We start from the raw sequence: 13,610 nt of genomic DNA, 5'->3' as shown, positions 1-13,610 counted from the left end.
AGGAATGCCTATCACTCTGCCTGGGTGACATTACCAACATCCAACTGCTTATTTCCTAACTAATGATGTTTCTTCGTTTTCCCTAATCTTTGTAGGCTGGAATACAAATTTGGAGAATTTGGAAACTATTCTCTCTTGGTAAAGCACACCCACGATGGAGTCAATGAAATTGCGTGTGACCTGGTCGTTAATGAGAAGCCAGTTGACAGTAACCTTCGTACGTACATGCTCTTGGTTGATTTTTATTTTAAAAAAATATTTGTTTATTTATTTGGCTGCTCCAGGTCTTAGTTGTAGGATGTGGGATCTAGTTCTCTGACCAGGGATCGAACCTGGGCCCCCTGCACTGGGAGCACAGAATCTCAACCACTGGACCACCAGGGAAGTCCCTCTTGGTAAATTTGCATTTTCAACGGTTTTAGTTTTTGAGTACTGTTTGTGACATTTCGGGTAATTTAAATCATGGATTATAGGTTGTCTGTCTCAGTTATGGCATATTTATAATGTATTTATTGTGTCATTGGTGTAGACTAAGAAAATTATGTGACATACAAAAAATTATTTGATGTATCAACATATTCTCATAGTTGTTATTTACTGTATTATGAAGTATAAATAAGCCAAAAAAATTAATGCAGTGGAAAGAAACTAGAAATAAGACAGTTGACTATCAGGTGTCTTTCTTTGTTTTAGGATTTAGGGTACAGTGTTTCCTGTATGTGTCTCTGACTGTCCAGAGGTCCCCTTGGGTTCAGGAGGGATCGTTCATTCTCTAATAACTCCACTGGAGAAAATCTGTCCCTCCAAGCCCCCAGTAGATAGTATCAGGAATCCCTGGGGCTGTTCCAACAATAAGTACTGTCCACAGTGACGCTGTTGAAGACTGTCAGAAGAATACTGGTAAGAGCCAATGTGAAAGAGCCAACGCGGAATGATTTAATCGTTAAAAGAATAATGAATGTAATTGACGGAAACACGTTGCACATACAAAAACCAGTGAGTTCGCTATGAAGCTAAAAAGCACAAGGCCCCCTCCCCCAACAAAAACAATATTTTGGTTGCCTTTGGGGGTAACAAGGACACCTGGTGTTAACTGATGATCCTGGGAAAGGGAGGATCATCTCTCCTGCCTTGTCTGTTTTGACTATATCTTAGGGTAACAAAATAGTCCTAGATGATGAGGGTAAATTCTTTAGAGAAGGAATCCAGCTAATAATGGGGCAGAATATTTTGCAACGCCCATTGAAGTTACTGATTTAGGCAAAAGCCGTGAGTGGATGGAACCATCCAATGAAAGGGGAACTTTACACGGGAGGGGACAGGCCTTCACCAGCTGAATGCGGGCATCGGGCACAAGGTCTGAAGCAGGAGGTGCTCCTGATAGGACGTGGTGGGAAAGACACAGCACCCGTGACGCGTTCCTGCCAGAGAAGTGGGACTTCTCGGCCAAGGCTTTACAGCTAACTTCCCATTTACAGAGCGCACGGAGGACAGAGGAACAAGTTCAGTGACACCAGGCGAGGGGTCCTGGCAGATCTAGACCTCGAATGAGATGCCCTGATAGGAGACAGCCAGCCTCGTGTAAATCAAGTCAGTGGCTGTGGACCAATGCATGGAGCTTAAGACACGTTAACCATGCAGGCAAGATGCGAGCCTTGCTTGGATCCTGATTTGAACACGTGGACTACAACACACATTTTCGAGGCAACTAGAAAAATTTGAATATGGGCTCAGTGTTAGCCAGGGAATTATTAATTTTGTATGACATTGTACTTATACAGCAAAAGGTCCATTCTTAAGAAACTTTTAATTTTGAAATAGTTTTAGACTCACAGAAACGTTGCAAAACAGGGTTTCCATATACCCTTCACTCAGCTTCCCCTAAGCCACTAAACTATTTAATCACAGTACAGTGATTCCATGTACAGTGATTGAAACCAGGAACATCATGCACACAGCGCTATTAACTGAGCTGCGGAGTTCTCAGATTTCTCCAGTTGTCCTCCTCGTGTCCGTTTTGTGTCCAGGGTCCCACAGAGCATTTAGTGATCAGGTCTCCCAGGCCTCCTCTAATCTAACCTCATGGCCTCTAATCAGCCTTTCTTGGTCTTTCACGACCTTGACACTTTTGAAGAGGACTGGCCAGTTGTTTTGTTACTTTGGTTTGCTTGCCTGCCTTCTTGTGACCCAGAAGAGGCCGTGTGTCTTCAGTAGCGTCCTACGGAAGAGATACAGCGTCCTCCTCAGGGAGTCACGTAAGAATTGTGTGACGTACATATACATCCTGAAGATGTGGGAATGAAATAGCTTGATGTCTGGGATTTGCTTAAAACACTTCAGGTGGAAAAAAAAAAGGGTGAGTAGTAGTAGTAGATGAAGCAAGAGTGACAATGTTAGATATTCTAGAATCTAGGTGACAGCTATATGTGGGTTTATTGTACAGTTCTCTGTACTTTTCTGTATGTTTGATATTTTTCATGGTGAAAATTAGCGCTTCCCTCATGAAGAGTATTCTCAGTTGTTAATAAGAAATTTCACATAAGGATATAGGCTTTTCCTTCATACATTCCCATTTTTATTTGTTTGCCTTTTTCTTTTTTTTCTTTTTCTTTTTCTTTTTTTTTTTTTTGCGGTATGCGGGCCTCTCACTGTTGTGGCCTCTCCCGTCGCGGAGCACAGGCTCCGGACGTGCAGGCTCAGCGGCCATGGCTCATGGGCCCAGCCGCTCCGCGACATGTGGAATCTTCCCGGACCGGGGCACGAACCCGTGTCCCCTGCATCAGCAGGCGGACTCTCAACCACTGCGCCACCAGGGAAGCCCCCTTTTTCTTTTTTTAATTTTAAAATTTGTTTTACTGAAGTATAGTTGATTTACAATGTTGAGTTAATTTCTACTATACAGCAAAGTGATTCAACTATACATATATATACATTCTTTTTCTTATTGTTTGCATTTTTCATTTACTGATTTACTGTGATGACATGACAGCTTTTGGTGATGATATGTTTTCTTTATTTTTGCAGCTGTGAGTATCGCGTTCCTTGTCGGCCTGGTGCTCATCATTGTGGTGTCCTTTCTAAGGTTCGCGCTGAGGTAAGCAGGCGTTGTGGGGGGGCACACTGGGGAAAATAGAATACAGAATAACTGTATTCAGAAAGGGTAGTTTGACCGTTATTCCTGGATTAAATGAAAACTTACTGTGTCCACCATGCCCAGTGTAGTCCTAGGCATTAGGGATTCAGTGTCGAATAAGAGATGGTCCTTGACTTCAGGGAAATAATAACCTAGTGTGAATGGCTCTCTGCCTTCAATTCTCCCACGTGGCTGAAGATGTAGAAGAAAATACTTGAGCAAATCATTATTTCCTGACAGACTCTCACATCCTGCCACGGAGCGCATGGAAGAGGCCTGTGATGGGCTTGGGAGGTGCTGCCACACTGACTGTCTTCCTCCTCTTGGCTCTGAACCCAGAGGCCATGCCTCTGGTCCAGCTTCCCAGCTCCTGTGGTGGGGACCCCCAACCTCATGGTGGACTCTCCCTTGGTTAGGGTCGGCTAGCTTGGAGAGGGGATTCCTTCTCCTGCCTGGTAAACAACGATTCTGGTGAGTGGATTTGCGGACTGCAGAAGGAAAAGAAAGTGAAATAGACCCAGGCCTGGCATGTCACCTTGCCAAGGGGAGGTCTTTCCTCTTAAAAGGAATAAGATTGAATTTTCACATACTCAGCTGGTTACAGTCTCAGGAAAGACCATGAGATTTTATTGGTGAGCCGGATCCAAATTGGAAGAAAAAACCTAGCTTGGGGAAATCCTGCACCTTTGGGGAGTTTATCACTCTGACCCTTTAGGGACGGAGTGCAATCCGCAAAGAGGAGTTGCATTACTTTGGTGATAAGATGTAAATGGTCTTCGAGTTTATTAGAGTGTTTTCATTTGGTGCTTTGGATGTGAATGTATCTATTACATGATGTTTAAAGTGGTAGATAGCTGATATCAGACTCTTGCAAAGAGAAGAATCCCACCTTGCCCTACTGTTGAATTGAAACTCCTACATGTGATTCTCCCTTTGCAGCCTGTGGGCACAAAGCTCTTGTGGGGAAAGCAAGAGTGCCTTGTACCTTTCCCCATCACTTTCCAGTGTGCCTATGGAAGCCCAGGGAAGTTCAGATTTGTCTGAACCAGAAAAGAATCTGAAAAAGTAGTAAGAATATAGCGTCTTTCTCCTTTTCACTTGGGGAACAAGCATGTACAAGAAAATAAGTGCTTTTTTAAATTTTAATTTTTAAATATCTTCTTTTACCTTTCCTTAGATGGTTCTGTTTTCAAGTTTTTCATGTGACGGTGATGATATTAGTGCTGGATAAACTAGAAATGGGAGTTGAGTTATAAGGGAAAAAAGAAATTAAAAATATAAGCAATGGGTATATGGAACATGTTTGGGTACTGACTTGAGCAATTAAACTGTAAAAAAGACAGGAAAATTGAACTTGCTATTTGACAATATTGAGGAATTGATAATATTCTTAATGAGGTAATAGAATTGCAGTATGTTTAAAAATAGAGAGTCCTTATCGTTTTCTTTTTTTAACATCTTTATTGGAGTATAATTGCTTTACAGTGGTGTGTTAGTTTCTGCTTTATAACTAAGTGAATCAGCTACACATATACATATACCTGTATCCCCATATCTCCTCCATCTTGCGTCTCCCTCCCTATCCCACCCCTCTAGGTGGTCACAAAGCACGAGCTGATCTCCCTGTGCTATGCTGCTGCTTCCCACTAGCTATCTATTTTATATTTGGTAGTGTATATATGTCCATACCACTCTCTCACTTCGTCCCAGCTTACCCTTTCCCCCTCCCCGTGTCCTCAAGTCCATTCTCTACATCTGCGTCTTTATTCCTGTCCTGCCCCTAGGTTCTTCAGAACCTTTTTTTTTAGATTCCGTATATATATGTTAGCATACGGTATTTGTTTTTCTCTTTCTGACTTACTTCACTCTGTATGACAGACTCTAGATCCATCCACCTCACTACAAATAACTCAAATTCGTTTCTTTTTATGGCTGAGTAATATTACATTTTATATATGTGCCACATCTTCTTTATCCATTCATCTGTCGATGGGCACTGAGGTTGCTTCCATGTCGTGGCTATTGTAAAATAGAGCTGCAATGAACATTGTGGTACATGCCTTTTTTTGAATTGTGGTGTTCTCAGGGTATATGCCCAGGAGTGGGATTGCTGGGTCATATGTTAATTCTGTTTTTAGTTTTTTAAGGAACCTCCATACTGTTCTCCATAGTGGCTGTATCAATTTACATTCCCACCAACAGTGCAAGAGGGTTCCCTTTTCTCCACACCCTCTCCAGCATTTATTGTTTGTAGATTTTTTGATGATGGACATTCTGACTGGTGTGAGGTGATACCTCATTGTAGTTTTGATTTGCATTTCTCTAATGGTTAGTGATATTGAGCATCCTTTCATGTATTTGTTGGCCACCTGTATATCTTCTTTGGAGAAATGTCTATTTAGGTCTTCTGCCCATTTTTGGATTGGGTTGTTTGTTTTTTTGATATTGAGCTGCATGAGCTGCTTGTAAATTGTGGAGATTAATCCTTTGTCAGTTGCTTCATTTGCAAATATTTTCTCCCATTCTGAGGGTTGTCTTTTCATCTTGATTATGGTTTCCTTTGCTGTGCAAAAGCTTTGAAGTTTCATTAGGTCCCATTTGTTTACTTTTGTTTTTATTTCCATTTCTCTAGGAGGTGGGTCAGAAAGGATCTTGCTGTGATTTATGTCATAGAGTGTTCTGCCTATGTTTTCCTCTAAGAGTTTTATAGTGTCTGGTCTTACATTTAGGTCTTTAGTCCATTTTGAGTTTATTTTTGTGTATGGTGTTAGGGACTGTTCTTATTCCATTCTTTTACATGTAGCTGTGCAGTTTTCCCAGCACCACTTATTGAAGAGGCCGTCTTTTCTCCATTTTATACTCTTGCCGCCTTTATCAAAGATAAGGTGACCATATGTACATGGGTTTATCTCTGGGCTTTCTATCCTGTTCCACTGATCTATATTTCAGTTTTTGTGCCAGTACCACACTGTCTTGATTACCATAGCTTTGTAGTATAGCCTGAAGTCAGGGAGCCTGATTCCTCCAGCTCCATTTTTCTTTCTCAAGATTGCTTTGGTTATTCGGGGTCTTTTGTGTTTCCATACAAATTGTGCAACTTTTTCTTCTAGTTCTGTGAAAAATGCAATTGGTAGTTTGATAGGGATTGCATTGAATCTGTAGATTGCTTTGGGTAGTATAGTCATTTTCACAATGTTGATTCTTCCAATCCAAGAACATGGTATATCTCTCCCTCCATTTGTATCATCTTTAATTTCTATCATCAGTGTCTTATAGTTTTCTGCATACAGGTTTTTTGTCTTCTTAGGTAGGTTTATTCCTAGGTATTTTATTCTTTTCTTTGCAGTGGTAAATAGGAGTGTTTCCTTAATTTCTCTGTCAGATATTTCATCATTAGCGTATAGGAATGCAAGTGATTTCTGTACATTAAGTTTGTATCCATTGAGTAGCTCTAGTAGTTTTCTGGTGGCACCTTTAGGATTCTCTCTGTGTAGTATCATGACATCTGCAAACAGTGACAGTTTTACTTTTTCTTTTCCAATTTGGATTCCTTTTATTTCTTTTTCTTCTCTGCTTGCTGTGGCTAAAACTTCCAAAACTATGTTGAATAATAGCGGTGAGAGTGGGCAACCTTGTCTTGTTTCTGATCTTAGAGGAAATGGTTTCAGTTTTTCACCAGTGAGAACAATGTTGGCTGTGGGTTTGTCATATATGGCCTTTATTATGTTGAGGTAGGGTCCCTGTATGCCTACATTCTGGAGAGTTTTTATCATAAATGCGTGATGAATTTTGTCAAAAGCTTTTTCTATGTTTATTGATATTATCATATGGTTTTTATTCTTCATTTTGCTAATATGGTGTTTCACGTTGATTGATTTGCGTATATTGAAGAATCCTTGCATTCCTGGGGTAAACCCCACTTGATCATGGTGTATGATCTTTTTAATGTGCTGTTGGATTCTGTTTGCTAGTATTTTGTTGAGGATTTTTGCATCTATGTTCATCAGTGATATTGGCCTGTAGTTTTCTTTTTTTGTGATACCTTTGTCTGGTTTTGGTATCAGGGTGATGGTGGCCTCGTAAAATGAGTTGGGGAGTGTTCCTCCCTCTGCTATATTTTGGAAGAGTTTGAGAAGGATAGGTGTTAGCTCTTCTCTAAATGTTTGATAGAATTTGCCTGTGAAGCCATCTGATCCTGGGCTTTTGTTTGTTGGAAGAGTTTTAATCACAGTTTCAATTTCAGTGCTTGTGATTTGTCTGTTTATATTTTCTGTTTCTTCCTGGTTCAGCCTCGGAAGGTCTTGCTTTTTAAGAATTTGTCTATTTCCTCCAGGTTGTCCATTTCACTGGCATATAGTTGCTTGTAGTAATCTCTCATGAGCCATTGTATTTCTACAGTGTTAGTTGTTAGTTCTCCTTTTTCATGTCTAATTCTGTTGATTTTAGTCTTCTCTGTTTTTTTTTGATGAGTCTGGCTAATGGTTTATCAATTTTGTTTATCTTCTCAAAGAACTAGCTTTAGTTTTATTGATCTTTGCTATTGTTTCCTTCATTTCTTTTTCACTTATTTCTGATCTGATTTTTATTATTTCTTTCCTTCTGCTATCTTTGGGGTCTTCTCTTTTTTGTTCTTCTTTCTCTAATTGCTTTAGGTGTAAGGTTAGGTTGTTTGAGATTTTTCTTGTTTCTTCAGGTAGGATTGTATTGCTTTAAACTTCCCTCTTAGAACTGCTTTTGCTGCATCCCATAGGTTTTGTATCATCGTGTTTTCATTGTCATTTGTTTCTAGATATTTTTTAATTTCCTCTTTGATTTCTTCAGTGATCTCTTGGTTATTTACTCTCCATGTGTTTACTCTCCATGTTTTTATATTTTTTAGTTTTTTTTCCTGTAATTGACATCTAGTCTCATAGTGTTGTGGTCAGAAAAGATACTTGATACTATTTCAGTTTTCTTAAATTTACCAAGGCTTGATTTGTGATCCAAGATATGGTCTATCCTGGAGAATGTTCCATGAGCACTTGAGAAGAAAGTGTACTCTGTTGTTTGGGGGTGGAATGTCCTATAAATATCAATTAAGTCCATCTTGTTTAATGTATCATTTAAATCTTGTGTTTCCTTATTTATTTTTGTTTTGGATGGTCTGTCCATTGGTGAAAGTGGGGTGTTAAAGTCCCCTACTATGATTGTGTTACTGTCGATTTCCCCTTTTATGGCTGTTAGCATTTGCCTTATGTATTGAGGTGCTCCTCTGTTGGGTGCATAAATATTTACAATTGTTATATCTTCTTCTTGGATCGATCCCTTGATCATTATGTAGTGTCCTTCTTTGTCTCCTGTCATAGTCTTTATTTTAAAGTCTGTTTTGTCTGATACGAGAACTGCTACTCCAGCTTTCTTTTGATTTCCTTTTGCATGGATTATCTTTTTCCATCCCCTCACTTTCAGTCTGTTTGTGCCCCTAGGTCTGAAGGGGTTCTCTTGCAGACAACATATATACAGGTCTTGTTTTTGTATCCATTCAGCCAGTCTATGTCTTTTGGTTTGAGCATTTAATCCATTTACATTCAAGGTAATTATCAATATGTATGTTCCTATTACCATTTTCTTAATTGTTTGGGGTTTGTTTTGGTAGGTCTTTTCCATCTCTGTGTTTCCTGCCAGGAGAAGTTCCTTTATCATTTGTGGTAAAGCTGGTTTGGTGGTGCTGACTTCTCTTAGTTTTTGCTTGTCTGTAAAGGTTTTAATTTTTCCATTGAATCTGAATGAGATCCTTGCTGGGTAGAGTAATCTTGGTTGTAGGTTTTTCCCTTTCATCACTTTGAATATGTGCTGCCACTCCCTTCTGGTTTGCGGAGTTTCTGCTGAAGAATCAGCTGTTAACCTTCTGGGGATTCCCTGTATGTTTTTTGTTGCTTTTCCCTTGCTGCTTTTAATATTTTTTCTTTGTATGTAATTTTTGTTAGTTTGATTAATATATGTATTGGCGTGTTTCTCTTTTGGTTTATCCTGTATGGGACTCTGTGCTTCCTGGACTTGATTATTTCCTTTCCCATGTTAGGGAAGTCTTCGACTATAATCTCTTCAAATATTTTCTCAGACCCTTTTTTTTCTCTTCTTCTTCTGGCACCCTAATAATTCGAATGTTGGTACGTTTAATGTTGTCCCAGGGGTCTCTGAGACTGTCCTCAATTCTTTTCATTCTTTTTTCTTTATTCTGCTCCCTGGCAGTTATTTCCACCATTTTATCTTCCAGCTCAGTTATCTGTTCTTCTGTCTCAGTTATTCAGTTATTGATTCCTTCTAGAGTATTTTTAGTTTCAGTAATTTTGTTGTTCATCATTGTTTGTTTGCTCTTTAGTTCTTCTAGATCCTTGTTAAATGTTTCTCGTGTTTTCTCCATTCTGTTTCTGAGATTTTGGATCATCTTTACTGTCATTACTCTGAATTCTTTTTCAGATAGGTTGCCTATTTTGTCTTCATTTATTTCATCTTTTAGGTTTTTACCTTCCTCCTTCATCTGTAACATTTTTTTTGTCGTTTCTTTTCTTTTTTTTTTTTTTTGATACGTGGTGCTGTATTCCTATCTTACTGGTTGTTTGGCCTGAGGTTTCCAGCACTGGCATTTGCAGGCAGTTGGTTAGAGCCAGGTCTTGGTGCTGAGATGAGGACCTCCAGGAGGCCTCACTCCAATGAATATTCCCTGGGGTCTGAGGTTCTCTGTTAGTCCATTGGTTTGGACTTGGAGCTCCCACCACAGGAGCTGGGGCCCGACCTCTGGCCTGGGAACCAAGATCCTGCAAGCTGGTCACTGGGGGTTCCTACCATCCCCTTAGGCATCTGTGGTCCCCCACCAGTGCCTGGTAGGTGCATTAGTCGTGCAGAGACACGAATTCCGTGTCCTCCTAGTCCGCCATCTTGACTCCGCCCCCTGAGTCCTTATCTTTTAGCAGTACATACTGAAGTATTTATAGATGAAGTGATATGATTTTCTTTCTTTCTTTTTTAAAAATTAATTAATTAATTTGGTTGCACTGGGGTTTAGTTGAGGCAGGTGGACTCCTTAGTTGCAACACACAGGCTCCTTTTTTGCAGCTCGCGGGCTCCTTAGTTGTGGCAGGCAGTCTCCTTAGTTGAAGCATGTGAACTCTTAGTTGTGGCATGCATGTGGGATCTACTTCCCTGACCAGGGATCCAACCCAGGCCTCCTGCTTGGGAGCATGGAGTCTTATCCACTGCACCACCAGGGAAGTCCCCTATGATTTTCTTTAAAATGACCAAGCCAAGTCAGGGAGGAGGGGCAGTGGGTGGGAGTATAGATGAAGTAAGATTGACCATGCTTCGTAGATACTTGTTGAAGGTAGGTAATGGGTCCATAGTGGTTCATTATACTGGTTTGTCTACTTATATGTATGTATATGTTTGAAACTTTCCATGACCAAAAAAAAAAAAAAAGGAAAGAGGAGGAAAAATCCAATGCATTGAATATTTCAAATGTTCAAAGGTGCAAATTTTATGCAAAACCTGTATGAGTATGAAGTTTATTACACTTTTCAGTATCAAGAGAGCTGGAAGCACAGTATATATAAGGGCTTGTAATATTAGAAATGTTATATATAATTTCTATAAGAAAGCCCTCAATGATTTACAGACAAAGAGTTGCCTTCTCTTGATTTTTTAATCAAAGAATTGTACTTACTAAAAGGGCAAATTTAATCGTTCTTATATACCAGATTAAAAATGCTAAGTATTCATTATTATTTGAAAAATAGCAAATTGGCCTGTTAGCTCTGAGTTTGCTACAGTTGTTGGGTTGAGAAACGATTCTGTGTGGACTTTAATAATTGGATGTGGGGACATAAAATGGAAAGTTCATGTCCTTATGGGCACAAACAAACTAAATAAAAGTGAAACTGTCCCAGAAAATTGCAGGAATTGTAAATAACAAAAGATATTACCCCATCAAGTCACTAAGCAATCTTTAGTGTATTGGAAATCAGGATTCATTTCCACTCCAAAGTTTAAAAAAAAAAAAGGGGAAGTAAACTAAATCAGAATGTAAACATTGTGTGAAAGAGCTAAATATACTTTTTGAAACTTTTTTTCCAAGTAAGAACCCTCGTTTCAAAGAAAAACCAGTTAAGATATTTATCTTTTGTTAATCATGTAAATCAACTTAATATCCTCTGGATATCTTGTTGCACTAAAGCACCATCTAGGAGAAAGAACCCAGTACCTTAACTGTGAGTCACTCCAAGGTCACTGTCAAACTTTCTCAGTTTGCATTTGTGCATTTTGTTTTTGGCCGTGCCACACGGCATGTGTGATCTTAGTTCCCCCACCAGGGATCGAACCCGTGCCCCCTGCAGTGGAAGCATGAAATCCCAACCACTGGATGGCCAGGGAAGTCCCACATCTGTGCATTTTTATTTAGTTGTAATTGAGTCTGAATACTATGATTTGGTTTTTGTATTTAATAGTTTGTATTTATATTTCTTTGTACAGGCATTCCTTTTTTTTTCCAGGGTGGACAAAATTTTTTTTTCTTTTGTCTCTCTTTTTTTAAAATTTGTCTTATTGAAGTATAGTTGATTTACAATGCTGTGTTAATTTCTACTGTACAGCAAAGTGATTCAGTTATACATGTATATACATTCTTTTTTTAAAATATTCTTTTCCATTATGGTTCATCATAGGATATTGAATACAGTTCCCTGTACTGTATAGTAGGACCTTGTTGTTTATCCATTCTCTATATAATAGTTTGCATCTGCTAATCCCAACCTCCCATTCCATCCCTCTCCCACTCCCCTCCCTCTTGGCAACCACAAGTCTGTTCTCTATGTCTGTGAGTCTGTTTCTGTTTCAATATAAGTGATATCATATGGTATTTGTCTTTCTCTGACTTCACTTAGTATGATGGTCTCTGGGTCCATCCTGTTGCTGCACTGTTCCTGCTGTTTTAATAGTCATAGCTCATCCTCTCACAGATGCAGACACTGAGATTAGTCATTGCTGCATTGGGCACGTTTGGTTGTTGCAGGCTTCTGCTATTCTAACTTTAATAGTGTTGTTAATCAGAATTCCAGCGACAGGGAATAATGATCTCATTTCACCCTCACAACACTTTTTTTAAAAAAATTTTGTATATTTTTTTATACAGCAGCTTCTTATTAGTTATCCATTTTATACATATTAGTGTATACATGTCAATCCCAATCTCCCAGTTCATCACACCACCACCACCCCACGACTTTCCCCCGCTTGGTGTCCATATGATTGTTTGCTATATCTGTGTCTCTATTTCTGCCCTGCAAACTGGTTCATCTATACCATTTTTCTAGGTTCCACATATATGCGTTAATATACGATATTTGTTTTTCTCTTTCTGACTTACTTCACTCTGTATGACAGTCTCTAGATCCATCCACGTCTCTACAAATGACCCAATTTCGTTCCTTTTTATGGTCAAGTAATATTCCATTGTATATATGTACCACATCTTCTTTATCCATTCATCTGTCAGTGGGCATTTAGGTTGCTTCCATGACCTGGCTGTTGTAAATAGTGCTGCAATGAACATTGGGGTGCATTTGTCTTTTTTCTTTAATACTACTTTTATTTATTTATTAATCAAATACATTCACTGATTTCTGCATCCTGACTTAAACCTCTGTCTTTCACTCATCTTTTTTTTCACACACACACACTGTATTTTATTTTTACAAGAGATAAATAAACTGACACCAAGCATTGTAAATGGATGATCACAAGAAAAGTAACAATGATTGCAATTACCAAACACAAAACACACTCATAGTATGTCATAATATTGACATTCAGTCCAGTAATCCTCCACTGTAACGGTTCCTTTACTTTGCAGTGAAAATTGATTTGTATATTTTTTGCCTCTGCGTCCTTGTGGGTTTTTTTTTTTATTCAAACAGAAAGTCACAAAAATTATAATCATCCTCATCAGTTCACTCAGTCCCATGTAATTATTTTTTTATCTTGATCTTTTGTTAGCGCTTTTATGAATTCATTAGTTTTCCATTAGAGTTCTGAAAATGCTTTTTCATTCAGTTCAGCAGTATAGTCAGTTACCAGAAACCTGTACTTGTCAGAGTCTTTTCCATGAATTCCTTGAAGACGAAACCCTTTTATAGGAACATATTTGCAAAAGCATCAGAGTACACCCAGAACTGTCTGTAAATGACAAAAGACTTGAAAATGACCATGGTTTAAGATTTGATGACAGTTCATAATAATGCAATTGACAAGGAAATTTAGTTATTTCTGAGATACACATTTTAAAGTAATAACTAGAATTATGACTTATAACATTATACCAGAACATATAAGATTTTTAGAAATTTCATGTAATGTCTGAAACATTTATATTAACATATTTCCATATAAGTAACCCAAAGAAAGTTTAGTATTAGTTGTTTTTTTGGTTTGTTTGTTTTTTTTTACT

At 38.6% G+C, this 13,610-nt stretch overlaps 1 protein-coding gene across 1 annotated transcript in view; it reads left to right on the top strand.

The window, feature by feature from the left end:
• HGSNAT (heparan-alpha-glucosaminide N-acetyltransferase) overlaps window positions 1-13,610 on the top strand; it is a 44,348-nt gene that overhangs the window by 11,223 nt on the left and 19,515 nt on the right. Inside the window, exons 4-5 of the mRNA XM_007455459.1 lie at window positions 96-217; window positions 3,025-3,094. Coding sequence (XP_007455521.1) covers window positions 96-217; window positions 3,025-3,094 — 192 coding nt within the window. The remainder of the gene's footprint in view (window positions 1-95; window positions 218-3,024; window positions 3,095-13,610) is intronic.

This window comes from Lipotes vexillifer, unplaced genomic scaffold, assembly GCF_000442215.2.
Source record: "Lipotes vexillifer unplaced genomic scaffold, Lipotes_vexillifer_v1.1 scaffold414, whole genome shotgun sequence".
NCBI classification, from domain to species: domain Eukaryota; kingdom Metazoa; phylum Chordata; class Mammalia; order Artiodactyla; family Lipotidae; genus Lipotes; species Lipotes vexillifer.
This window is presented reverse-complemented; position numbering and strand designations above follow the sequence as displayed.